Source organism: Anas acuta, chromosome 1 (genome assembly GCF_963932015.1).
Source record: "Anas acuta chromosome 1, bAnaAcu1.1, whole genome shotgun sequence".
Lineage (NCBI taxonomy): Eukaryota > Metazoa > Chordata > Aves > Anseriformes > Anatidae > Anas > Anas acuta.
The window spans coordinates 137,996,597-138,024,194 of NC_088979.1; the positions used below are offsets into that span (position 1 = coordinate 137,996,597).

Below are 27,598 nucleotides of genomic sequence, written 5' to 3' on the forward strand. Positions count from 1 at the left end.
GAAATATGAAGAAATAGAAAGATGAAGTTCTGCTATGGACCGTCTTAAGCACTGAGAAACCTTAAACAATTCTGTTTGCCCTTGGTGCCCTTGTGATGGAAGGGAAAAGTTTTGGCCTGAACATTAGCAGAGAGCTTACTTTTTAACAGTGTATTAATCAAGTGACCATTTTAAGATCAGATGATATATGTGTTGCCTGGGGATCCACTTCAAGATTCTGAGGTTAGGGTCAGATTAAGGTAAAAATGTGATAAACCATCATCTCCAGAATTCCTTTCTGAGATTTATATAATGTTAACAATTTTTCAATAGCAATATTAAAGTGAATTAGTTCATCATTTGAAATTCCTATGTGACTCAGTAAATTGTTGGATTAAAAAAGGAACTGCATGACATGGGAGGAGCTACCTCTTTCAGGTGTGGGTTTTGAAGTCTTAACGTGATATTGATATCATGACTTTATCAGAAAATTTAAACATTTTTAGAAATGCATTTCAGAGTGAAGGCATTTTAGACTCTGTAGTGCCAAACTAAAACAAAATGAAATCACTAAAATGATGTGATTGCAGAAGTTAAGGATTAAAGTGTAAGTAAAACTAGAAGACATAAAAATGGCCATTGCTTCCCTAGTATATCTATCTCTTTATCTCTGCAAGTCACATCTGTTTACTATCCTAACAAATGAATGTTAACTCTGGCAGCTTTCTCCCTCCAGAGCTAGGACAGACAGAAAAAGGCTGGATTCAGCCATGGATCAGTGACATGTCATCTGAGTTCTAAATGCAGAATCTTCTGCAGATTAAAGCAGAAATAACAGTTTTGTTTGTTTGTTTGTTTGTTTTCAGACTGAGGCTGACTTTGCAGTTCAGGAAGTCAATAAAAAATGTTTGACTTGTAAACTGAACAGATTTAGTCTGGAAGTCACTGAGAAAAAAATAAATGTAATGCTCTCAGCATGTCAGCTTGACAGGGTCCCTTTGCTTTTCTGACCACAGTTCTAATTTAAAATTAACCTTTCAACAGCTGTTCAGTTTTAGTCATCAATCCTACTACTGTTGAAAAGCAATAGCAAAAACACGTGTTGACTTCAATAGGGAGAGGATGAGGTTCTGGATAGTGCTTGCCTTATAAGTGATGGTCTTGTGACACATAAAATAATCATTAAAAATCTGAGTATGATTTTGGCAGGCAGAAAATACCCTGTTGACCCAACTCAGAACACTAGACACCTACATGCATTTGTTCTCCATTCAACAAACAGAAGCATAGTTTCTACCCGCCACACACACCCTCCCTAAATCAAGGCAAGAATTTGATAGAAAACAAAAACTACTCTATTTTAGGTAGAACACTGAACTTCAGTTTTGTAACAAAGTAGAAAATCTCCAAATTTACACCACATTTGGAAGGCAAGCACAGCCCCCAGGGGCATCTCATGGTAGGCAATGAATTTATACTGACCTGCAGTTTCTAGGTGGTGGAGGAGTAAGGCAAAAGACAGTCCCATCTGCCCTCCAAAAGGTGATCTAGGAATCTTGTGACTCCTGACATGTTAAAGTCATGATATGTGGGTTGTAGGATGTTTCGCTGTTTAGATAGGAAACAAAATGTGTTTTATCATTATGTCCTGTAAGAAAGAATTCAGACATGTAAAACAGAGAATATCGATTATTTGGGTTACTTTGTGAGAATAAAGGATCTTTAAAAAGTAAGTGTATGGAAAACTCATTGGCTGCACTTTTTCTGTCTAATGGGTCAAGTTGCATCAGCCATTTCTTAACCTAAGCAATTTCCTAGATGTTCCAGGGCCCTTTCATTTTTATTTTTTTTTCTAGTCGTAATGCATAAAAATAAATAAATTGCAAGGGTTGGGGGGATGGGCCTTCTCCTTTTTTTTATCCTTGATTGATCATTTCTGGCAACATCATTGTTGGCTTATCAAGAAGCTTAAAGAAAAATGAATGTTCAACTGCAAATGTGTTAGGTACATGCCATCTGTGCTCTGGAGCTTCTTGTCACTAGCCTCAAAGTTAGCTGTCAGAGTCACAACATTCTTTGCTTATCAAACTCAGACTATTTCACTCTGCTCTGCAATTATATTGAAAACATTTCTTTGATCCCTTTAAACAGAGCATGAATACTGTAGCGTAAAACAAGTTGCAGAGCCACTACAACTCCTTGTTGAATTGCCCACAACAATAGATTCTGAGGGCAACAATAGATTCTGAGGTACCAGCAGGCCTCAAAAGGTAAACAGAACAAAAAGATAACAAAAAAGACACAATTCTTATGCAAGTTCCAAAATCAAAATACATTCCCTTCACTGGTATTGGTACCACAATACAAAAAAAAAAAAAAAAAATTAAAAATGGGCCCAGCATAGCATGCTAAAATGGATACATTTTCACCTGTTTGGATCATCTGTTCTTGAAAATCTAGTCAGTAATAGTTTCTGGTCTGTTCAGTTCCTGCCTTGTGGTACACCTTTTTCAAATTGTTTAGCTCTACCAGAAACAGAGACACTTCCCACCCCACATACTTATCTGTCATCACTACATCAATGGCTCTGAGCAGTTACAGTTTTGTACAGTCTAATAAAACCTTCATACAGAACCTGAGCTAATTAAAAACCCAACAAATTAAGTATGAAAGAGACTGACTGTAAAGTGGGTATCTATATGATGCAGATACCTGCTGATGAATGTGTTTCTGTTATTCTTTTCCCTCCTGCTTCTTTCAGCAGCAGAGTCAACAGCTGTGGGCACGTGAAGCATCTATACCAATTTAAGATTCAGGTGTTAAATCCTGATGAATTTTTTCCTCACAGTCACAAGTTGCATTACTGTCTCTACAGTATGCTCTGTGGTGGTATATACCTGGGGCTTGATTCTATTCCTGAATTCAACTATCCTACTGCTACTTTTGATTTTTTTTTTATTTTTTTTTACTACTATTATCCTTACTATATGCACAAGAATAAAGTCATCTGTAAGTTTCTCATGAGAGTCTGTGCGGAAAAAAAAAATATGTATGGTTTTGACCACTTTGCAGCTCAGCAAGTTTCAATTAAAATGGTTCCTTTTCAGGTCTTAGTAAAAATATGCTTTTAATGTTGCATTAACAAATCAATTTTGAGTCAGAATAGCTTCTACTAAATTTCCGACCAAGAAAAACATTTCATGGCTTTTGTTTTAATTCCTGTGGCAGTAATTGCTTCTAAATTAGTAAACCTAGCCCTGAAATGTTTGTATTCTCTACTGCACCAAACAAAACAAAACCATGAGTGAGAACTTGAATGTAATGCTGGCCATACTAAACTGTAACAGTTTCCATTGCCTAAAGTAACAAAAAATTCAAAAGGTACATAAATAACTATTAATAGTAATTTGGATTATATATATATTAAAAAAAAAAAAAAAAAAAAAAAAAAAAAAAAAAGAAACTTCCAAATAATTTCACCTATGCACAGAATGTAAAAAAAAAAAAAAAAATCTACTTATTACATTTTTTATCTGTAGTAGTATCTATACCAGTATAGATCCTACTACAGGTTCAGGTATAGTAGTGTCTATATCTGAACCCTTATCTTAGACTATAAGCATCTTACTCTGAAGAAATTACATGTAGTAAAACATTCGATAGCCCTAAATGAAAATATTATATAGTATATAAAATTAGAAAAAGTGACCATAAAAAAATTGAACCATTTCTGAATTTAAATTTGTATCACAGGCTTTAGTATAAGAAGGGTTATTTAAAAACAAAACAATAATTAAAAAAAAAAAAAAACTCAAGGTATTAAATGAACTAGTTTACCAAGGACAATGCTACCAAGAGGCCAAGAGGCACTGCAGTGTTCTACCTAGAAAGACACACTGCTATACAGTAATAAATAATTCTAATTATATTCTATCCACAAAGTCTCTGGGAATATTTTAAAGGTGCAGAAGCTTATTAGAGAGTGCAATCAAAATCATGTGGCTATATTACGATTTACCTATTCTGGCTGATATATTTTAGAATGCTCAGCACCTTTTCATATAAATTACATCTTGCAATATCAGTACCTTAAAGAACTTCCAAGATCTTTTAAAGATGGCTTTTGTAGTTCAATCATAACTGCAATGGGAATTAACATAAAGTATTAAAATTGAATGATATTCAAGTAAGTTTACATCAAGTAAAAATATTTCTACAAAACTGGGTATTTGTACTAATGGAAATATTACTGTTTCTCTTTTGACAGTCTTGTGGTTTTAGAATCTTAGGTACTATCTGATTAGATGAAAAAAGACTGTGAAATTAGCCACCCTGTGGCCTAATTCATTTTAATGATAAAAACAAATGCAATACAATTTCTTGAGATTTATTTTTATATAAAATCAGCAAGCCGATCTGTTCAGTCAAGGGTCCACAAAATGTAATGCTGAAGAGACTACAAGAATCCCCAGGAAGGAATAGGAGGAGAGTAAGACTACCCCTTTTGGCTGCAAACCATCTTCTACCAGCTGTGGAAACTTCTCTCTCAGAGCTGGAAACAGATGTGTAGTTTCCTGCAAGGGTTAGATTCTGATACTTTTAGAACATTTTATCTGGGGACTGAACATCCCCCTTAGCACAAAAATTTATGAATAAATTTTGACTATTTTAATTTTCTAATTTATTTCACTAATGCAGGTTGGATGTAACACAACTTCAACTTGAAAGCACTCTAAACTTCGCAGTACTAACCTAGCAGAAGCTAGAAGCTTAGGAACTGCTTATTTATGTTTTGATCGAATAACCTCTCATCTCAAAGATACTAGCATGAGATGTCGTATCTAGCAGCAAAACATTGTAACAGATAGAACACAAGCAAACATTTTAAAAATATAGTAAAAAAAATAATATCAAAATACAAAACTTTACAAAAGGAACTGTGCTCCTCTTTCTAACCTTCCATAATGATTCAAATTGTGGATTTATAGAGATGTAAGACTCACTGGGGGAAAAAAAAAAATCTATTGTCTGCCTCATATCTACTGTTCAAGCATTCAGATTCTGCAGACCATGTCCACAACAAATAAATGCAGGAGATGTGATTCTGAGAAGCAAGAGAATTGCAGATGACAGGGAACATGCTCAGCTGGAGTCTTCCTTCATCTCTAAAATGATGGAAGCAACCTCAAGCCTCTGTTTATTGACATACCTGACATTAAACTGTCAAACTGGCCCTAAAGAGAGGGTAAGACTTTATAGCTCAACACTACCATCTTAATACCATCCAGAAAGACCTTGCTATCATTAAGCATCACCATATCTCACAAGTTTATTAGAGATAAGAAGATATGCGTTGGTTCTTTATTGCAGAGCAACTAAAATTATGTAAATTCAAACGCTAGCTTATCTCAATGTAACTCATTTGAGAGCTCTCAGTAGGAACTTCATCCCTAAGTAAGCTGAATGAACATCAGTGACCACCTGAAGACATTTACCTTCACTGCAGAAATAGGTCAGGTATCATTTCTTCTCAGAAGCTTTAAAAGTGACTGGCACTCCAATCTATTTCCAAGTCCATTCCAAGTCTGATTTTTCTACTTTATTGTCAGTGGAATCTTGGCATCTAATGTTGTGCTGATATTATCTACTTCTAGGGTTCTGTTTCTTTCATATATTTTGAGGAAAATAGATCAGTCACATTTTCTACGGTTTTTGAATATGTGTTATTTCTAGATTGCGGGAAAAGTAATATAAATCATAGGTTGGATTGATTTTGCTGATTTGCTACTTTCTCTTTGACACATCCCAAAACAACATGTTTTCCCTATGGAGTTAAAAATCAAAATTAAAATAAAATGAATATGAATATGAGTATGAATATAAATATAAATATATATTTTTAAAAGACAGCAATTACCTTGTGGCTTTTTTTTCCCTTACTTCCCTGGTTGTGCTCAAGTCTTAATTGCTCCTAGTAGGTGAGCTTGTGATTATTTTTTTTCTTGAATTGATGGAATAGGATCAGTATTTTTTCACTATGTATCCTAGATCCTAACTATTACTAAAACAAAATCAACAACAAAACATGAACATCTGAACTGACAGAACAATAGAAACCATGAATGTACACACTGTTCATCTTGTATGCTGTTCTAGGCAGGGCACTGGCTAGACTGCTTTACTGCTAGTAAAATTGCCCTTTGAAAAATAACAGTGATCACCCTAAGTATTTTTAATAAGCCTTCTGGACCTTAGGTCCAAACACTTTAGGAGAATCAAGATAGGCTTTCTGTAAATTAGAATGTGAATGAGAATTTCAAATGAAGTATTTCCACTGTTGAACATTTTTTCATTGTTTTTGCATACAAACAACAAAACTTGAATGTTTTCTCTTTGCTTTAGTCTGTAAGCACAACCAATGGCAACTATTTTAGGATCTCATTCTGAGCATTAAGAATGGTTTTAAAAGTATCAACAATTTTATTTGGTCAAAACTCTTCTCAAATCAGAGAAGAAAATTTAGGTGAGAAAAAAAAATGCACCCAATAACCTTGTGGCAAAGGTACTTGCCTGGAGTATGAGAGTTCCTTACAATATTTTTATTATAGCTTTTAAAAACAGAACAAAACAAAAAACAAACAAACAAACAAACAAACAAAAACCCTATATAACAAAACAAAAAACAGCTTGTACAAATAGGTGGATGACAGAGAATAAGATCTTTTTTTTTTTTTCCCTTAAGAGCATTGCAATTGCCTGAGATATTGGAGAAAGAATTTCAAATACTTATTCTATCTGATTCTGGGTAGGGACTTGAGCTCATTGTTAAAAATCCTAAACAAATACTCCTCAATGACAAGATTATTTAATTACTCTAGGATGATACTCTTATTTTAAATTCCTTGCAAAGGATATGTGGAAGTGCAGATTCTCCTTCCGGTGCCAAAAGAGGAAAAAAATCTTAATGTCCTTGAATTATTTCAAAAAGTAACATTAATTTCTGGACAATTTCATTACATTCTTTAAAAATATGTATATATATATACTAAGTTCTGAAATTATTAAAGACTTCCTTCATATATGATGGTAAATTTATTGAGGTAAATCATAGAAATTAAATTATAGTGCAAACCACAGTTTAAGTATTCTGTTATTGTTATTTTTGGTACAAATACATCTGCAAAACTTGAGATAACATTCCCCTAGGCACTAAAGATAAAAAAGATATAAACTTTATATTGGAATCTGGGGTATAAATACCCTCTTATAAGCATATAGTCTTGTAACTCAGATTGTGCTGATCTTTGTGAAATATTACATTAAATGTTTAACTACACAGAAAAAGTCATCTGTTTTCTGGAAAAAAGTCTTACTGAGCAGAGCAGAATTCAGTCTAAAATTGTAAATTACAATAATTATATATAAAGAAGATGTATGCCATTTAAAATCTCTTGCCTCTTGTCATTAACATCCTAATTACTCAAGAATTTAAGAAAGATTTTTTTTAAAGCTCCATTATGGCAGCCCAAGCCATATGAAGAGACTATTTTTATGCTTTAATGTTTGCATTAGAGTGAAACTTAGAGGCCTTTATTGTGTGTTAGTCCCTTAATAGTTATATGTACCGAACATAAGCTGTGTCCCAAAGTTTGCATAAAGCAGATGTTAACAGAATAGATGTTCTGTGTGGCTAATTACGTTAAGTAAGAAACTGAAAATCAACTTGACAGTTCACTGTGTAGTAATGTAATGTTGTTCTGGGACTTCCACAAGCCAAAGTACCCTATTTACTTAAGAATCACACAGCTCAGTTTTTAAAGATTCTGAACATTCCATGTTATTGAGAAAAAACTTCTAATTACCTGGATAATAGATGATTCAAACTATCAACTTGTAAGTTCAGATGCCTCTGATTTCATTCCCACACCGACCACAAGCTATTCTCACTAGGCTACCCGGTATCCCAACTTTCTTTGGGACCATCTGTCTTTGGGACAGTGTTTGACCATAGGTGTGCACCGCTGTGGGGGCAGGTAAGGTAATGGCCTCTGCAACAGAACTAACTCTGTGGTACTGTCCTTACTTCTAAACCTTAGCAGGTAGGAGGCCTACCAGGAGACTGCAAAATCCTTCATGATATCATGGAGAACACACTTACAGAGACTGTGAGAAACCTGACAAGCTATGGAGTTCTGTTTGTGACATCCAATGTGACTTGAGTACTAACAGCACTTCATCACAGATCAGTTTTGCAATTTCTGCTGAAAAACTTTTTTTTTTTTTTTCACTGTCAGCATGGTAAAATTCTAATTATTGAACATAAGAACATGCCTCCCAGAACAATTCATCATTTTCAAGGGGAAAATGGATGTTTGCATCTTTTTCATTATAGCATGTAAAGAGAACACAACATCCATGGGATTATGCTGTATTCTGTTTTCTTTCTGTCACGAATAAATCATAGAGAATCATAGAATCATAGAATCATAGAATCTTAGAATCATAGAATCATAGAATGGCTCAGGTTGGAAGAGACCTTAAAAATCATCTTGTTCCAAACCCCTAGCATAGGCAGGGACACCATCCACTAGGTCAGGTTGTCCAGGGTCCCATCCAACTGGGCCTTGAACACCTCCAGAGATGGGGCATCCAGAGATTCTCTGGGCAACTGTTCCTGTGCCTTAATACCTTTGAGTATCTCACTGAGGAATGTATCCAAGTTCATAGATGATAAAAACATCACATTTGGCTGAAAAGCCTGTACTTCTAGTTCTGTTAGTTTGTTGTGGTTTTAGATCTCTAGTTAGCCAGTTCATGTGCTGTAGAAACTGTTAGAGTACCAGATGTAAAATTTGCAGTGCTCTTCCTAAAGATCTGATGAAAAGTAGGCTTTAAGAGACAGATCTTGTCTGGAAAATGTTGTTCTTTAAGCCAAAAGGAAACTGCAGGGATGCAAACACCAGCAAGCTTTAGAAATCCTGTGCCATTTGGTGCAAAACCACGTGCTTCACCAGGTGGTTTCGAACTATACTTTTTGGATCAAGGCATTATGTTGTACACAGAATACAGATAGTCATGTACTCCAAATTCCACCTTATTTCCAGCAGTTACACTCCAGGGAAAACAAAAAAAAAATATGTTTTTTAGATATTACTTTTCTCCACGAGCAGTTTTGACTTGAGGAAGGCCTTGCACCAAGTTGTACAAATCCTCATCTACAGAACTGGAGAGTGAAATGCAAAGTGACCTCAGCTGATCAGTGATCTGCAGACTTGCAAAAACTTCCAGCTTAATTCAGAATCAATCCTCTACCATGTTCATGGACCTGGATAATAATTTATTTCCATTATATACATTGGAAACCTACTATTTTCCATAGCAAAGTTTTAGACATGTAATCAAAGTTCACTTGATTCTAACTTAACAGCTCAGAGTTGACTCAGTTTTGACCACCAGGCCTGAAGCTCACATGTGAGCTTCTGTTCACTAGAAGAATGAACTATGTTCTGTTCACTTCTGCACCTGAACAGGCATTTACACCCCTGAGTAATGAACGCAAAACCATTCCAGTACAGAGGACTGGCCAGAACAGATTTGGTGCTGGAAGGACCAAATCCACACAACTGTACAAGTTGCAGAGATGGGCAATCAACCACAAACCCCATAACACTTCAAGGAGAGGAGGTGGCTTATTTTTTATTTTTTTTTTTACTTTCTAGTTTTTGAGTTCCTATGGGTTAGGATCAGCAGGAAGGCCAACAAGGCAAGCATCCTGGTGGGGGTCTGTTATAGGCTGCCAAACCAGGATGAGGAAACGGATTAGGAATTCTACAGGCAGCTGGCAGAAGTTGGGAAATCATCAGCACTTGTTCTCGTGGGGTACTTCAACTTCCCAGACATACCCTGGAAGCACAACACAGCCTAGAGAAAGCAGTCTAGGAGGTTTCTGGAGGGCGTAGAAGATAACTTCCCGATGCGGCTGGTTAGTGAGTCTACCAGGGGAAGTGCCCCACTAGACCTGTTGTTCACAGAGAAGGACTAGTGGGAAATGTGGTGGTCAGGAGCTGTCTTGGGCAGAGTGACCACGAGATGGTAGAGTTCTCCATTCTTGGCAAAGTCAGGAGGGGGATCAGTAAAACTGCTGTCTTGGACTTCCGGAAGGCTGACTTTGAGCTGTTCAGAACACTGGTTGGTAGAGTCCCTTGGGAGGTGGTTCTGAAGGGCAAAGAGTCCAGGAAGTCTGGGTATGCTTCAAGAAGGAAATCTTAATGGCCTCAGCAGCGGTCTGTCCCCATGTGCCCAAAGATGAGCCAGCACGGAAGACGACTGGCCTGGCTGAACAGAAAGTTGTGGCTTGAGCTTAGGAGAAAAAAGAGGGTTTATAATCTTTGGAAATATTATAAAGAGGGTGGCCACTCAGGAGGACTATAAGAATGTTGCGAGGCTGTGCAGGGACAAAATTAGAAAGGCCAAAGTTCATCTGGAGCTCAAACTGGCTACTGCTATTAAAGATAACAGAAAATGGTTTTATAAATACATCAACACAAAAAGGAGGACTAAGGAAAATCTCTATCCTTTACTGGATGCGGGGGGAAACAGTTACAAGGGATGCGGAAAAGGCTGAGGTGCTCAACACCTTCTTTGTCTCAGTCTTTAGCAGCAAGAGCAGTTGTTCTCTGGATACCCAGCACCCTGAGCTGGTGGAAGGGAATGGGGAGCAGAATGTGGCCTTTATAATCCACCAGGAAATGGTTGGTGACCTGCTACAGCACTTGGATGTACGCAAGTCGATGGGGCTGGATGGGATCCACCCAAGGGTACTGAGAGAACTGGCAGAGGAGCTGGCCAAGCCGCTTTCCATCATTTATCAGTAGTCCTGGCTATCGGGGGAGGTCCCAGTCAACTGGCAGCTAGCAAACATGACGCCCATCTACAAGAAGGGCTGGAGGGCAGACCCGGGAAACTATAGGCCTGTCAGTCTGAACTCAGTGCCAGGGAAGCTCATGGAGCAGATTATCTTGAGTGTCATCACGCGGCATTTGCAGGGCAACCAGGCGATCAGGCCCAGTCAGCATGGATTTATGAAAGGCAGGTCCTGCTTGATGAACCTGATCTCCTTCTGTGATAAAGTGATGTGTTTAATGGGTGAGGGAAAGGCTGTGTATGTGGTCTACCTTAACTTCAGTTAGGCCTTTGACGCCATTCCCCACAACATTCTCCTCAAGAAACTGGCTGCTCACATCTTGGAATGGCGTACGCTTTGTTGGGTTAAAAACTGGCTGGATAGCCAGGCCCAAAGAGTCGTGGTTGGAGGCTGGTCACTACTGGCGTCCCCCAGGGCTCAGTACTGGGGCAAGCCCTCTTTAATATCTTTATCAATGATCCGGATGAGGGGATCAAGTGCACCCCCAGTAAGTTTGCAGACGACACCAAGTTAGGTGTGTGTATCGATCTGCTCGAGGGTAGGAAGGCTCTGCAGGAGGATCTGGACAGGCTGGACCGATGGGCTGACGCCAACTGTATGAAGTTCAACAAGGCCAAGTGCAAGGTCTTGCACCTGGGGCACAACAACCCCAAGCAGAGCTACAGGCTGGGAGATGAGTGGTTAGAAAGCTGCCTGGAAGAGAAGGACCTGGGTGTATTAGTTGATAGTCAACTGAATATGAGCCAGCAGTGTGCTCAGGTGGCCAAGAAGGCCAACAGCATCCTGGCTTGTATAAGAAGCAGTTTGGCCAGCAGGACTAGGAAAGTGATTGTCCCCCTGTACTTGGCTTTGGTGAGGCCACACCTCGAGTACTGTGTTCGGTTTTGGGCCCCTTGCTACAAGAAGGCCATGGAGGTGCTCCAGCGAGTCCAGAAAAGGGCAACAAAGCTGGTGAGGGGTCTGGAGAACAACTCGTATGAAGAGTGCCTGAGGGAGTCTGAAGAAGAGGAGGCTCAGGGGCGACCTTATCACTCTCTATAAGTACCTTACAAGAGGCTGTAGCGAGGTGGGGGTTGGTCTATTCTCCCACATGCCTGGTGATAGTACAAAGGGGGAATGGGCTAAAGTTGCTCCAGGGGACGTTTAGGTTGGATATTAGGAAAGACTTCTTTACCAAAAGGGTTGTTATGCACTGGAATGGGCTGCCCAGGGAAGTGGTTGAGTCATCATCCCTGGAGGTCTTTAAAAGACATTTAGATGTAGAGCTTAGGGATATGGCATAGTGGAGGACTTGTTAGTGTTAGGTCAGAGGTTGGACTAGGTGATCTTGGAGGTCTCTTCCAACCTAGATGATTCTGTGATTCTGTGATTTTTAAATTGCACTAATTCCGTTCGAACAGCTCTACTGACAAAAAGGAGAGAGAAGCATGCACAGATAGAGAAACCAGGCAGCTTATGCATTTTAGAGGCATCACTACTTCAGTTGCCATATTGTTCAACTATAGCCACAGGCTTTTATACTAAATGTTAAAGCTAGGCAAATCATTCATAAAAAATGTATTTACTTTGCAAAATTTCTTCTAGCAGACTATACTTTCCTTCAAGCATACTACTATTCAGATAAGCTGATCAACAAATGTGTTAATTGCATATTGAAAAAAATGATGTTTTTTAGAAGAAGATTGGTTTGCTCCCTCATAGATGAGTAACTGTTGCATTTGAGTTTGGTGTGGGTGCTCACATTAAAGAAATTTGAGATCTCCCCTCCATGTGTGGAGAAATTCAAAAATATCTCTGTATATATATCTGTAAAATGCAAATGCGACAATAATAACAGGAAATTAATAGCAAAGTTTATGATTAAGACTAACTGATTTAGAGTGGATAATCAGGAATTCCTTCCACTGTAAATTTTCTCAATTCCACTTAGTTCTGGGAACTAGTTCTACACAGTATATTCTTTAAAATGGTCAGCACACTACTTTGTTTATTATGGCTGCTGTCTAGATGTGAGAAAGTGCTAATGTAGTTAAGACCATGTAATGGAAACAGGAGAGCTGGATTCTTTCTTCTTTCATCACCTGTGAAAGTCATAACTTTGATGATGGGTGCACATGGAAAAGCAGCTTTAGGCTTTCCTGTTGCAGAGGTTTCAGTGTTTACAAAACAGTAAAATAAGAGTAAAATAAACTGGCCTTGCTAGTTATACCATTGGTAAGTCCAGCCTAGTGATCTTAGCATCCATCCTTTTTTTCAAAACCTAATGTTACAATAGCCATAGAGGGTCAAATTATGGTTCTTTTTGGTCAGTCAGTAACTTTTGTCTTCTCAGTGAACAGTAGCAGGAAACTACCAGAAAACAAATAAACAAACAAACAAAAAAAAAAGACACCCCACACAGCTAGGTAGGGGCACCCTCCAAATACATTTCCAGCCATTAACAACTTAATTTTAAGTACTTTGGAGCCAATTTATGTCTGTGTGTTTGTTCTTAAATATATTTTCTTCTGCTAAGCATTCCCTTATATGTTCCCTTCAACTGTAACAAACATATGTTCAAATTCCTTCTCTGCCTCATTTTTTTGATCTCATGTAAATCTGTTGTATCCATATCCACTAGAAATTACATCGAAACAGCACTTACTGAAGTGTTTATACAAAACATAAGTTTTATTCTTTTCAACAGAAGCGAATAAATATATCAGACTAAATAAATATATTCAGCTTGTATAAACAGAATAAAATAGACATGAAAAGAACAAGTAAGTGCAACTTGGATGTTTGAGAAGTCTCCTATTTACCAGTGGACTATCTAAACCTATACCCAAACATTTTATGCACTTTCAGAGTCAAACAGCCTGTAGAGAGCACTTGTGGAGCCTAACAAAATGCAGTAACAGGCTCAGCCCTTTGTGCCTCACCTTGCACATTTGTCGTATTTTCCTGCAACAGATGAGTGCTTTAAGTGTTACCCAGGCACCATCCAGCACATTTAAGCTCTTCACCAGGCTGATTTAATTCAGTAAAAACATTCATAGGCACAAAAAGCATGCCCACCTAAGTATCTGCAGGACTAGAGGTTTAGTGAGTGACAAGAGCTTTGAAACCTTTGAATGGCAAATATTACAGAGGTGCAGAACATTTATCTCCAACAAATTGCCTCAGTAGCATTCAAAGGGAGTGCAGATCTCTCTAGTTTCTTCACATTCCTGGTACAAGAAGATGACTATCTGAAAAGAAACTTAAAAGCAAGATAAACAAGCACCCTCCCCTGCTGTAGAGCATCTCTTTATTATTATTGTTTCTTGTTTATTATTATTGTTATTATTATTATTCTCCATGTTTTTTTCCTGCGTCTTCTGCACGGGCACCGAGTGGTGGGGAAAGAATGGGAGGGAAGGAGTGGAGGGAGGAGAAACTCAGCCCCCGGAGCGGTAGCAGGCGGCCGGGCCGAGCCGCGCCGGGGCGGTGTCAGGGGGCGGCGGGGCCGCTTATAAAGCGGTGGCGGCGGGGAGCGGGCGACATGGGCGCTATGCGCGGGGGAAGCTGGCTGTGCTGGGCGGCAGCGGATCGGGCAAGTCGGGAAGGGGGCGGGCTGGGGGACGGCCTCGGCTCGGTGGGCGCTGTGACGGTGCCCCTCACTCAGCCGTTTGCTTCCTTCTCGCAGCGCTGGCGGTGCGATTTCTGACACGGCGCTTCATCGGGGAGTACGCCTCCAACGCCGGTAAGCGCCGGGGGCTTCTCGGGGAGCGGGGGGAAGGAGGCAGGAGCGCAACTTTCCGGGAAGGTTTGAGTTTTAGCTGATTTAACGGCGGGAGCTCCTGGCCGCCCCTGAGCTCCGGAGGCGGGGCGGGTGTCTGAGGGGGTCGCGCCTGCAGCCAGCCCCGTGTGAGCCGGGCTTGGGGAGGGCGGGTAACCCGCTGCTTTTGAGAAGCTTGGGGAGGTCATAGGGACCTCAACTGCAGAGGAGATAAAGCAGAGAGTAAAGCAATAGATTGTTAACAAAGTTCTATTGAGTGCCTCTTTACCAGCCCTATAAGAGCAGCGAAACGTTGTTTATCAGGCAGCCCTGATTAATCAGGGCATAATGCCATGTCCCCTGCTTTTGCAGGATAGCTTTTTGGGAGGACTGACTGTGCTGAGAGTAAAAGGTCACACTTGTATCAGAATAAGTGCAGTGATCCATAGGGCACCTCTAAGATCTTGGAAGATGGCAAAACAGGACTCGAGCTTTCACATTTTGGATAGAAGCTGTGTAAGCACTGCTAAACTGCTATGCAAACACCTCTGGAAGTGTGCTATTCCAGCTGGAGTGGCATGAGAAGGCCCAGAGCTTAAAATGCCAAGAAGACTGCATCTACCTCGTTTGTTTTGCTAAAGTCAAGAAATCTTTCCAAAACCCCTTTTTTTTTTTTTTTTTTTACAAAAATCAGAGTAGTCAATGTAGAAAGTAAAAAAAAAAAAAAAAAAAAAGAAAGCATTAATAAGTTGAATTTCAGTCAGACATCTAAACTAACTTATTTTGAAAGTAGGTTACAGTTGTACAAAAGTGCTCTCACAAAGTAGCCACTATGCAAACAGACTCTAAGGACAGTTTGAGTCCCAGATGGCTTATCTGAAATCTGAATGTTCACATGCAGATCATGTGGTGCTCTCAATGCTCCCTGGGTGCTCTAAATCACAGCTAAAACCAGGTTTCCTTGTTCTGAGCCTCTGATACTGCAAGTCTCAAAAAAGACATAAACACCCCAAAACATTTTTACTTCTAAATGTTTGTTAGAAGATAAGTTTAATTCAATTTCTAGAGAGGCAAAAGGGTGAAGAGAAGTAGGAAAATGGGTGTTAAAGTCCACATCATCCCAGAAAGCTTAGTGGAATCAGCATATTTAAAAATAATAATAATAATTAATTATGGAAAACATCAAGGAGCTGAGGGTTTGATTCTCTGGGATGCTTGCAACTCACAGTTCACATCAGATGAACTCTTAAGCAAGAAGAACGCTTCAGATGAGCATGGTGCTGAACCAAAGATACTCAGTTCCAGAGATCATAGCACTAACCATGCCCTCCTTACGTGCAGTTTGAAGTATATTTTCAGTAGTACCAACAGCAGTTCTTGTCTTTGTAGTTCAGTAGCGCTGAGGAATTATACTGTAGAAAGCCTGCTGATGAATGTCACTGTAAATGTGAGTTGGTTGCATTTTCTCAGAACAAACTACAGCTTAAAATAATAGTGACCACCTAGCTACAGTAGAGTTCCCAGGGTTGCTAGTGCTGGCAGTGAATCTTAAATCTTAGAGCTGACTCTACAGAAAAGTTTTAGGATTTAGTCTAAGGACATTATGCTGTAAACATTAATATGTGTCCTAGTATAATAACTCTTAAAGCATCAGATTTCAGGGTAAATAATCATTATTACTAAAAAGTGACTTGTGCAGAATCAGCATTTACATGTAGGTTGACTTACTGCTTTCATAATCCTGAACCTTCATAACAAAGTCATCAGCATTTAGCCATTTCGAAGTGTTGTGTGTCCTTTATGCCTCCATTTGAGAAGAAAGCTAGGGTCTAATAGTAGTGCTTCCATGGGAACGCCAGTGAAATGGTGTTGGTTGGCCTAATGGACTGGGCAGCTCAGGTGGTGCAAAATGAAATGAGATTGTTTTCATCTTAAATAAATAAAATAAGTAAAGGAAACCTACAATACCAAGGAAACTAAAAGGCTTCTCAGAATTAAATACCAAATCTCATCTTCATCACATTTCTTTTTACCACCATTTCCAGTCACTTTAATGATGCTTTTTATTAGATGCAATGTATTTATTTCTTTATTTATTTTTAGAATGCATCTCTACTAAACACTTAAACCTGGATGCGAGGCAGATACACTTGGAAATTTATGACCCTTGTTCACAGGTAAGAATTTTAGGAAGCTGACAAAATCTATTCCTCATTCTACCAGTGTGATGCTGGGGAGTTGCAAGCATTCTGTCTGTACTTGGAATTTGTGCTTGCTCTTTTTATTTGGAAAGACTGAATCTTTATAGTTGCTGTAGCTCAGAAACTATGTATTTTCTCAATTCATGGAAGAAGCCCTTCAGTGCTTATATCTTTCTGGAAATGCTTTTGCATTTTGGAATATTAACAGGAATAATCTTTCCCACTTCCATATCATTTAGGTAAATATAGAGGAAACACAATTTTCTCAAATCCTCCAAACAGACAGAATTTAGTTTATAAAGCAAGTTGTATGGCTTAAATGGCTGCAGAAACAGTCAAAGTAGATAGGCCTGGAAATAAGTCTTCTATTCACACATCCAAGGAAAGCTATAATGCAGGCTTCTGCATGTTGACAGCTGAACTTTGATCACAATAAACCACTCCAAAATTAAGGGGGTTTGTACTAATTTCTTTCCTGCTGTTACAGGAATATGGAAACTTTGGTACTGTATAATGCAGACAGACCTAGATAGGTCTGTCTGGCTATTAGTTCACAAGAATCCCTTTTTTGATCTTGATCTTGCCTTTTGCTGACCAGGATAATGAATGCTAAAGCCAAAGCACTGAGAGTCTAGCTCAGACTTGAGTTCAAGGACGTAAAAACTTAACCGAGTGAGTATATAAAACAAACCCCTAAAGAGATTTGCCTTCTTAGAGACAAGCAAATTTTACTTGTCTCAGGACAAAGCAGATTGTAACATGGCACAGGGGCCATTTTAATGTATTACATGGAGTCCTTCTTTGCTATACAATCTCTGTTAGAAGCTAGTTTTCTGTAGACTTGTTTCTGCCTGTCTCAGACCTCTTTCCTAAGCCCACCTATAACTTCTACTTACTGTATATTCAATCCTGTGGCACATGAACAACTTCTTAAATGCATGCTTGAAACACTGACAGTGGCAGCTAGCTAGGTCAAAACAAACTATACTGCTGTATGTATGGGTATGGAGTTTGGTTGCTTGTGCATGGACACTCTTAGCTTCTAAGGAGATAAGAAATCAGCTGTCTGTTGAGGGCAACTCCTCTTGGAGGCCCTGTTCTATCACTCAGTTGTGTTCATCCTTAGGAACAATAACTAACATTTTCTGAACTGCCTTCTGCGTCTCTCACCTGCAGAGGAGTAAGTAGTGATCAGGAGTGAAGGTGATGGTAATGCTTTTTTCCAATAGGACTGGTGATTTTTAGAAAGAGATGGATGGGGTATGGATGTCCTGTATGCCCTGGGAGCTCGGGAAGAAAAACAGATCCTGAGAGAAGGCTAAACTAACTGGTGAAGGAAAAGTCACCATCTTTATTTCTGCTTCCTTGTTGCTCTCTGATGCTTCCCTCTGATAGCTAAAGCCTTTCTTTCCAAAGCTCACTGTCTCTTCATCTGTGGGAAACAGCTGTCACACGAGTCACCTTTCTTGCCCCTAAATCTGCTGCACAGTCACTACAGCATTCAAAAACTGTTCTTGTGAAGACATTGAAGTCTTCAGACAGTTCTGGGAACTTGTTTCATCGTTTCATCTTTTGTTTCTCGTGCACCCCATATCACTGCCAGCATTGTCATCATCCCTCATTCAAAATTACAGCCTTGGTACAGCTGTGTTTATGGTGCTACAGTGTTGCTGTGGTGCTGAGCTAATTAAGGCAGCCAGGGTGGGATACTGGTGGGTGTATACACTGCAAAGAGCACAATGTTAAACTTAAATAGTCCTCAAGTTGCTGTCCAACCTGTTTTCTACAGAGCACATGTTCTAGTCTATGTTGGTGAACTGCTAGTATCTTACCTATCATGGATTACGTGGCTCTTGCCATCTGCAGCCATCTGGTAGGGATAAGCTAACTTCAGGTATTTTTGAAATTACCTTCCTGAGCTTAATGGGACAGTTTGCAGCTGTTAATTTCCAGAAATCATGACAGTGACACTTTCTTGGGGTGAAAGGACCCAAACACTAACTCCCATTATCCCTTGAGTGGCTTTTGTCACCTGTGGTGTTAAAGTCAACTGCTGTTTGAAAGGAGATTTGTCTAGCCCTATGCAAATTTATCTTGTGGGTAAACACTGCTTCAGACTTGAACGAAGCAAAGAAAAACAAGAGAAGAGAACAAATTTTAACTAAATAATGAAGCTTACTGTAGTCAGGCATACATAAGAGCCATAACCAGAAACACCACAAATACGGATGGCCCACACTTAATTCTCCTGTAACTCTGCAGAATGTTCAGCATATATATGCCAAAAGCAGTGGCTGTAAAGATAATGCAATTTTATTGCCTAAACAAAGCACAGGTGTTACACAATGAATTTGTTAGTGCTCCAAAATGCAATCTGTAGTGGTAGTTATTTATTAGGGTTGTGGAGTAGGACTCACCTGAATTCCATGTTGGTACCAAGACCTATTAATATCTTTTGCAATGAAAGATGCAGTGTTCTCACATTCACGCTGCCAAAGAAAATACTCAAGAGTGATAACAGTAACTATCTTTTTTCATGTGAATTTGAACTTCTTTCAGCCACGGCAGGGGAAGCTCTCCCTCACAGATGAGCTCCACTGGGCTGATGGATTCATCATTGTTTATGACATCAGTGACAGAGCATCATTTGCATTTGCAAAAGCATTGCTATACAGAATCCAAGAGTCTCACATAGGAGCTTGTAAAAAGTAAGTGGTATTATTTTTTTCTCTCAGCAAAACATATGAAAAAGCTGTAGGAATCCTAGTAACAATCAAAATCCAGCAGCATCCCAGCAGCATAGCATAATGCCGACAATACAATACTTGACGGTAAATTGCGTTGCAGATTAAAACTTGTTTCACTGTGACCAAAACCAAGTGTACTATGATCTTTGTTTTCATTTCTTACAGCAATATGTTTCAAATAATTGCCATAAATCTGCCTGCTGTGATTTACGTGGTTAAAAAGCTATCACAGTCATCCTGTGCTTTTGCTTCCCCTACTAATGCTCATATTACCAATGGAGATGCACCAGTGCGGAATTCAGAGAAAGTGTGTCCTACAATAAATTAATCTAATACCATAAGTTTCTCCAAAGCTGCCTTTAGCAGCAATCCCCATGTCATTTGTGCACATGGGTGATCACAGAGTAAGAAACAAACCACTTACATTCAAAAAGAACAACCAAAATTGCATGTCTGAGTATACATGGTGGTGTGTATTCCTGTATCGGTCCACTGAGGTGCTTTCTAAGTAAATGAGTGAAATACTTTTCTTATTACCAGAAGTGGAGTAAAAAAAAAAAAAAACACTTTTCTGTCTGTTTTGCTGCTGAGCTTCCTTAAATAGGGTTTCTTTGGAAGTGGTAATTTTAGCAGAAGCTTGCAATTAGGATCCCTTTTAGAATTAGGATTTTCTTCTCAATGATACCATTCATAGTGATCTTAGGTGCATCTCTTTAACTCTATTCTGTTACCCACAAATGGAGAATATGTTCAGTTTTCTTCTTCATGACATCCAGGAGCTGACAATATCCTCAGCAGTATAGAGTGTGAAATCTGCAGTGAATGAAAAGCAGATGAAATTGAATAGAAGAAATGAAATGAAAACTTCCTGATTGATGTCACGAGAATACCTTGTATGGAAAGTCCTTTAATGTTTTTATACAGACAATAGAAAACTATAACTCTACCTGGTATGGTTAGGGTGGTGTTTTTTTTTCTTTGTTTTTTGCAGTGCTTCTTATCCTGAATACACATACATCATTTACATGCTACCTACTGCATAGCGTACAACACAGTATTTTAACATATTTTCTCTAATTTAAACTTTTTTTTTGATTTCAGAATGGTTGAGTCAGCAGTAGTTTTGATTGGTAACAAGATTTATGCCACATGAGGGAAGTTGACTGGGATGAAGGACAAAAGCTGGCAATGGATAACAAGTGCCATTTCTCTGGGCTGTCTGCAGCTGAACATTATCAGGAAGTTGTGGCAATGTTCACAAAACTCCTGAGGAATATCACCTCAAATTTCAAAGCAAAGAGAAGACCAAGTGGATCAAAATCAATGGCCAAGTTAATCAACAATGTGTTTGGAAAGAGAAGGAAATCTGTGTAAAAGATGGTTAGTCCTGAATTAGGAACAAGCTGAAATAATGTAACACAAGCAGCACTTGCTATTCAGTCAACTTCCTCTGGGGTCAGTGTCTGGAGAAGTAAGACAGTATAAACCAAAGGTTGGAGATAGTACAGTCAAGGAGACAGGGTCTAGACCTAGGAGACCCAATCTTCTATTTCCAGTTCTACAACAGATTTAATGTATTAGGGCTATGTAACTTAATCTCTAAGCAGCTCCTTCCACTCTTTATCTCCTAAATTCTTCAGAGCAGGGAGTTTTATTCTGTATTTATTCAACATCAGCATGGACTTGGACAGAGTCCATGGCTTATACTCAGGTGTGGCTGAGTATAAGCAGCCATTTTCAATTAACTCAGCCTTGCTTACCAAAATCTTTCTTGAGAACTCGGAGATGTAGTTGTTCTTTTGCGCGAGAACGCTTGCACTAAAGAAAAGCAAAATATTCCTATAGTGTATAATAGCATACTTAACTTGAGAAAGAACAGTTCAGAGCCTCATGATCCGAAAGGTGCCTCATACCTGCTGAAATTCATAGAAATTAAGTGTTTAGACAGCAAATCTACAGAAGATATTTACTATCAAAGCTACCTTGTGGAAGCACCAGAAGTAGGGAATCAGATAAACAATGCAGTATTGTCTTCTGTTTCATATCTTCTTTGTGGTGGGTTTCTTTGTTTGTTGTTGTTGTTTAGTGATAAGGTAGAGAGGGCTGAGGAGGGTAAGAACTGAAAAATGTTAGTCAGTGAGCAGTGGACTGTTTTAGCAAGATCATTAGCTAGGGCCAGTGTAACATCTTGGACTGATCACTTTCACTGAGTAGTTTTCTGGCATTATAGTATAGTTTCTTTACTGGTAAGGTAGATACGTCTGTTCAAGAACTTAATTTCTGCATGCGTTTAAAGGTCAGCCTGCTGGTAGGAGCCATGCTCCTAACTTGCACAAAGACCAGTGCTTTAAAACTGAGTTATCACTGTGGTATTAAAATGCCACTTGACAGAGTACTAAGGAGCACTAGCTACACTTTTCAAATGTGGATATTAAACATCACATGGGTCTAAATATGCTGTCAGTTGACATACAGAGCTCTTTCTGTAGATTTAACTAAATAAGGGCTTAGCCCAGCATGTTTGAAAGTGCTGTGGCCATACAGAAATCATGAAAAGGAGGAAGAATGATCCAAAAGTGAGTTACTGCTTCTTGCTCAGTCCAGAGGACAGCTGGGATTAGGTCTTTATGAGTGTCTGCACCAAAGCCTGCCTCTTCTCTGGGAGGTTTGAAACTGTATTGAAACTGTTAAGATTACTTTATCAGTTGGGACAGAATACTGATTTTAAAATGTCCATAAGATAGCATATAAAAAGCTATGTAATCTTAATATTATTGCAGTAAAATAAAAGTAAAGAAAGTTTTAATGTGTTGACCAAAGATCACTTTTTAAATAAACTTTTTATTTCACTTGTTTTAAGACTACAAATATTGGAATATAGTTCTCACACAACGCTACTGTATTTTCTATTCAGATGCTTCTCTGCCATATCAGGAGTAGTGTACTTAAGACTGTGTTGTCAGTATTTATGAAACTGAACTTGAAGACTACTCATGTACACCTCTCAGCTTTCCAGCACACATGGAATTCCAGAACAGCTGATAGACTGTCAGTATGCCAGGGCAGCTGTATATTGCCATTTCTAGCATTGTCCAGAAACGTGTTGACCTGTTGTTTGTATTTACCGCTATGGTATCCAATAAACTGAATATAAGATGGATGTATTAACACTTTTTGTTTGTTTGTTTTACTGTGGTATAAATACATGTGTGTGTATATATATATTTCTATAAAAGGGAAGCACCATGCAGATCTGGAATTTGAATTAGAAGAAATAAATCTGAGAATCAGAAACTTGTGCAAAAGACAGCCTCTAGCTGCAGTTCCTGTACACAATGAATCCTTCATGTACAGTGAACAGTAGAGGACTTTTTTTTGTCTTTATCCTTACAAATTTGTGAAGATAACCATGGAAGCTAATTAGTTTTGACTTGCTGGTATTGGAATATGGACTTCCAGGTAAGCGTAACCTGCGGCATGCCCCACTGTTTTCCCTCCCTTATTTTCCAGATGGTTTAAACAGTGAAACAGAAGAGTGGCTGTTTCCTGGCCTATGTGATTGGTTTCCAGGTAAGTGCAACCTTCTGAGACAACCGCAAGGTACACATAGGCTTAAGCATACTGAAATATCCATTATAAACATAACTTGATGTTCTTAAGATCAGGACTTCTGTTGTCTCTTATTGCTGGTAAATGCAAATAGTGCAGAATTTGGGAAGGAATTCAGTTTCAAAGCAGTAAAGCATACACATATTTTTTCTACTATAAGTGTATTAAAAGAATGATTTACATGTTACTAAATGTTTTAACAACCAATGTAATATGTTACTAATTAATTAAGCCACATTTTCTTTGCATATCTTCTCATTTTCAAAAATGCAAAGAAGAAACCTGCTTGCAAGAAGAAATGAATGATGTTATTTGATGTTTGATGCTTGCCCTTGGTAATGGCATCACCTACTGTACTCATTGAAAAAGGTGGAAATGGAGTTGTTTGGTTTGCCATGGATTGCTTCACTATATGACCTATTTCTTTCTCACCAAAAAGATTTTGAAATTGCCGTACGAGAGTTAATGTCCTTGTTCAGATGAACTTTCAACAGTTTTGGTAAATTTTTGTCTGAGAAAGGCATTCAGAATTGATGTTCCTTCTCACTGTCTTCAACTTGAAAAGAAAACACACAAAACTTTAGAAACAGTGACATAAAAACAAAGAGATTCTAGTGAAGTATAAAGGTAATAGTCCCTGACTCCCAAATGCTGTCTCTGAGAGAGCTTTCAGATATTTTTTGAAGCTCTTTCTCACTTTAGTTTTGAAATAAAACAAACACAACCTCAGCTTATTTTCCTGCTGTCATGTCTGCATTAAACTCTTTCTATAATTCCCACTATAGTCACACTCACAACAGGGCAAAGGGGAAAATCACAGAGTCACAGAACCGTAGGGGTTGGAAGGGACCTCGAAAGATCATCGGGTCCAACCCCCCTGCCAAAGCAGGTTCCTCAGAGCAGGCTGCCCAGGTAGGCATCCAGACAGGCCTTGAATATCTCCAGAGAAGGAGACACCACAGCCTCCCTAGGCAGCTTGTTCCAGTGATCCATCACCCTCACTGTGAAGAAGTTCTTTCGCATGTCAGTGCGGAACTTCCTGTGCTCTAACTTGCAGCCATTGCCCCTTGTCCTATCCCCACAAACCACTGAGAAGAGGTTGGCTATGTCCTTCTGTCCCCCACCCCTCAGATATTTATATACACTGAGGAGATCCCCTCTCAGTCTTCTTTTCTGCAGGCTGAACAGACCCAGGTCTCTCAGCCTTTCCTCATAGGGAAGATGCTCCAGGCCCCGTATCATCTTTGTGGCCCTCCGCTGGACTCTCCAGGAGATCCCTGTCTTTCTTGTACCGGGGAGCTCAGATCTGGACACAGTACTCCAGGTGAGGCCTGGCCAGGGCAGAGTAGAGGGGGAGGATCACCTCCCTTGACCTGCTGTCCATGCTCCTTTTAATGCATGCCAGGATCCCATTAGCCCTCTTGGCCACCAGGGCACAGTGCTGGCTCATTGTCAACCTGTCGTCCACCAGGACCCCCAGATCCTTCTCCTCAGAGCTCCTCTCCAGCAGGTCATCTGTGCTGTACACCCCAGCCTGTACTGATACATGTGGTTGTTCCTTCCCAGGTGCAGGACTCTACACTTGCTCTTGTTAAACCTCATTTGGTTTCTTCCTGCCCATCTCTCCACCATGTCCAGGTCTCACTGAATGGCAGCACAGCCTTCTGGCATCTCAGCCACTCCTCCCAGCTTTGTGTCATCGGCGTATTTGCTGAGGGCAGACACTATTCCCTCATCAAGTTCGTTGATGAAGATGTTGAACAAGACTGGATCCAGCACCAACCCCTGGGGAACACTGCTAGTCATAGGTCTCCAGCTGGACTCTGTGCCACCCATCACCACCCTCTGAGCTCGGCCACTCAGCCAGTTCTCAACCCACCTTGCAGTCCACTCATCTATCCCACACTTTCTCAGCTTTGCTAGTAGGATGTCATGGGAGACAGTATCGAAAGCCTTGCTAAAGTCAAGGTAGATGACATCCACTGCTCTCCCCCCATCTACCCAGCTGGTGATGCCATCATAGAAGGCAACGAGGTTGGTTGAGCACAACTTTGCCTTGGTGAATCCATGCTGAATACTCCTCGTAACCTTCTTCTCTTCCAATTGCTTGGACATGGCATCCAGAACAAGCTTTTTCCAACACCTTTCCAGGGACAGAGGTGAGACTGACTGGCCTGTAGTTTCCCAGATCCTCCTTCTTGCCCTTCTTGAAGACCAGAGTGACACTGGCTATCCTCCAGTCTTCAGGCACCTCTCCTGTTTTCCAGGACGTTTCAAAGATGATAGAGAGCAGTTCAGCGATCACCTCTGCCAGCTCCCTTAGCACACACGGATGCATCCCATCGGGACCATGGATTTGTATGTGTTGAGCCCACTCAGACGCTCCCGAACCACTCCCATGTCCACCGGGGGGAGCCCTCCATTTCCCAGACCCTTTGTGCTATTGTCAGGGGCAAGGAGTCCTGGGGGAGTGTCCTTGGAGCAAAGACTGAAGCAAAGAAAGCATTCAGTATCTCTGCCTTCTCAATGTCTCCCGTGACCAGGACACCCCCCTCATTCAGCAAGGGACCCACATTATCCCTAGTCTTCCTCTTGCTGTTTACATACTTGAAAAACCCTTCTTGTTATCCTTTATCTCTTTTGCAAGCCTTTAGGTGGGCTTTAGCCTTCCTCGTCGCATCCTTGCAGGGCCTGACAACACGTCTATACTCCTCCCAAGAGGACAGGCCCTTTTTCCACATTTCATAGACCATCCTCTTCCTTTTGATCTTATTGATGAGCTCCTTGCTCATCCACACAGGTTTCCTGTCCCTCTTCCCCGATCTCCTACTCTTAGGGATGCACCGATCCTGAGCATGGAAGAAGTGCTGCTTAAATGTAGGCCAGCTTTCACAAGCACCCTTGCATTCTAGCAGCCTATCCCATGAAATACTCCCAAGCAGGTCCCGGAAGAGGTCGAAGTTGGCTCTTCGGAAGTCCAGGGTAGCAATCCTGCTTTTAGCCTTACTTCCTTAATGTCACAGAAAAACTTCTTCCTTATGTCTGATATTCCTGGAAGGAGGAGCAATTAGGTGTAGCACTGAGTATGCAAACAAACATACTATTTCTTTCTGAAAAGAAAACAAAAACAAAACAAAAATTTAAATCAGGATAACAATAAAGAGGTCGAGCAGAATGTTTTGAAGCTGTGCTATACTCTGAAAACAACAGCAAGTATCACAGGTTGCCTAGCCCACTGCTAGAAGCTGACTTCAGAAGTAATTATGAAAGGTAAATACTGAAGCATCAAAACCTTGTGAGTCATGCAGGGACAACCTTGTTTCTGTTCTCTCTATCTGGCTGCGCTATTTTGAGGGTGATGCAGCAGTAGATATTTGAAGATATCTGATTGCGGTGCTCTGTCCAGCAAGGAGGTAGAAAGAGGGATGGATGCTGTAGCTAACAGCCTGAACAGGCATGATGCTGTCTGTCACCGACAGTTGGATCCAGATCACTCAGTGGTATTTTCAGAGGGTGCACTGTGGAGAATTATTAAGAAGTTATTATGAACACCACTCAAAGCAAAACTTTTAGGCTACCAGCCTAGAATAATATAAAGCGATATTAACTTATACTCTTGAATAAATTAGTTCTCACTGTATTTAAAAAAAAATGGAACCCCTTCCTCCTTAAGCCAGGAACATTCATAGCCTTAGCCTTTACTTGACAATGGAAAACAAATACAAGGGGAAGCTAAATTTTGACACACTGGTTAAGATGGTTTGAAAAGCAAATCCTTTGTTTTTGTTTGCCTGAATGAGGAACTGGTAATCTGTCAAATTCTATCATTTTAAAACTTGGGTTTGATTTTTACATAATGAAGCAGTGTTGTAAATGTTTGTGTCGTGCCACCCCACCCTCATATTTCAAGACAGGAAGGCTATTCTGGCTAGGAAGTTATTTTTAAACAGACATTACTCTCTCTCAGAAACAGACTGTAAGTCTCTGTTTTCTTTTAGTTGCTTTATAAAGTAAATTGAGTCCCTCTGGTTATATAATTAATATCCACATTTAGCCATATATATTTGAGATGACCTCTGAGCCATTTACAGCTAAATTCATTTCTTAAGACTGACCAGGAGGTCAGATACACATTTAATCTCTGTTGAACTTTGTTAAGCATCCAGAGTTTTTCTTGTGAAGGCCTCTAACAGTACAGAGAAATAGCTACCAGAAGTGAAACAAGTAGGGAACAAAGCTGTTATCATGGAGTTTGTACCACATGATCTAAGCATGTCTGTCCCCTTGTACACTTTATGTTCATATTCAGCAGCAAGATGGCATCATATCTATATTGCATAATGTATTTTACTACCTGAGATAAATGCAAAGGAAATCAAGTTTAAAACATTTGACCTTA

At 39.7% G+C, this 27,598-nt stretch overlaps 1 protein-coding gene and 1 long non-coding RNA gene across 2 annotated transcripts in view; one reads left to right on the plus strand and one right to left on the minus strand.

Annotated features, from left to right (window-relative positions):
- The first annotated feature begins 10,068 nt into the window (after nt 1-10,068).
- On the plus strand, nt 10,069-22,758 carry RERGL (RERG like). The gene is given in 7 exon segments (XM_068694733.1): nt 10,069-10,167; nt 14,342-14,477; nt 14,571-14,627; nt 16,746-16,819; nt 19,403-19,551; nt 20,692-20,723; nt 20,726-22,758. Coding segments are annotated over 7 exon segments (786 nt in total). The 3' UTR covers nt 20,965-22,758.
- Nucleotides 22,759-24,732: 1,974 nt separating this feature from the next.
- LOC137843897 (uncharacterized) overlaps nt 24,733-27,598 on the minus strand; it is a 54,367-nt gene continuing 51,501 nt past the window's right edge. The window contains exon 4 of the long non-coding RNA XR_011089741.1: nt 24,733-26,309. This is a non-coding gene — a long non-coding RNA (uncharacterized lncRNA). The remainder of the gene's footprint in view (nt 26,310-27,598) is intronic.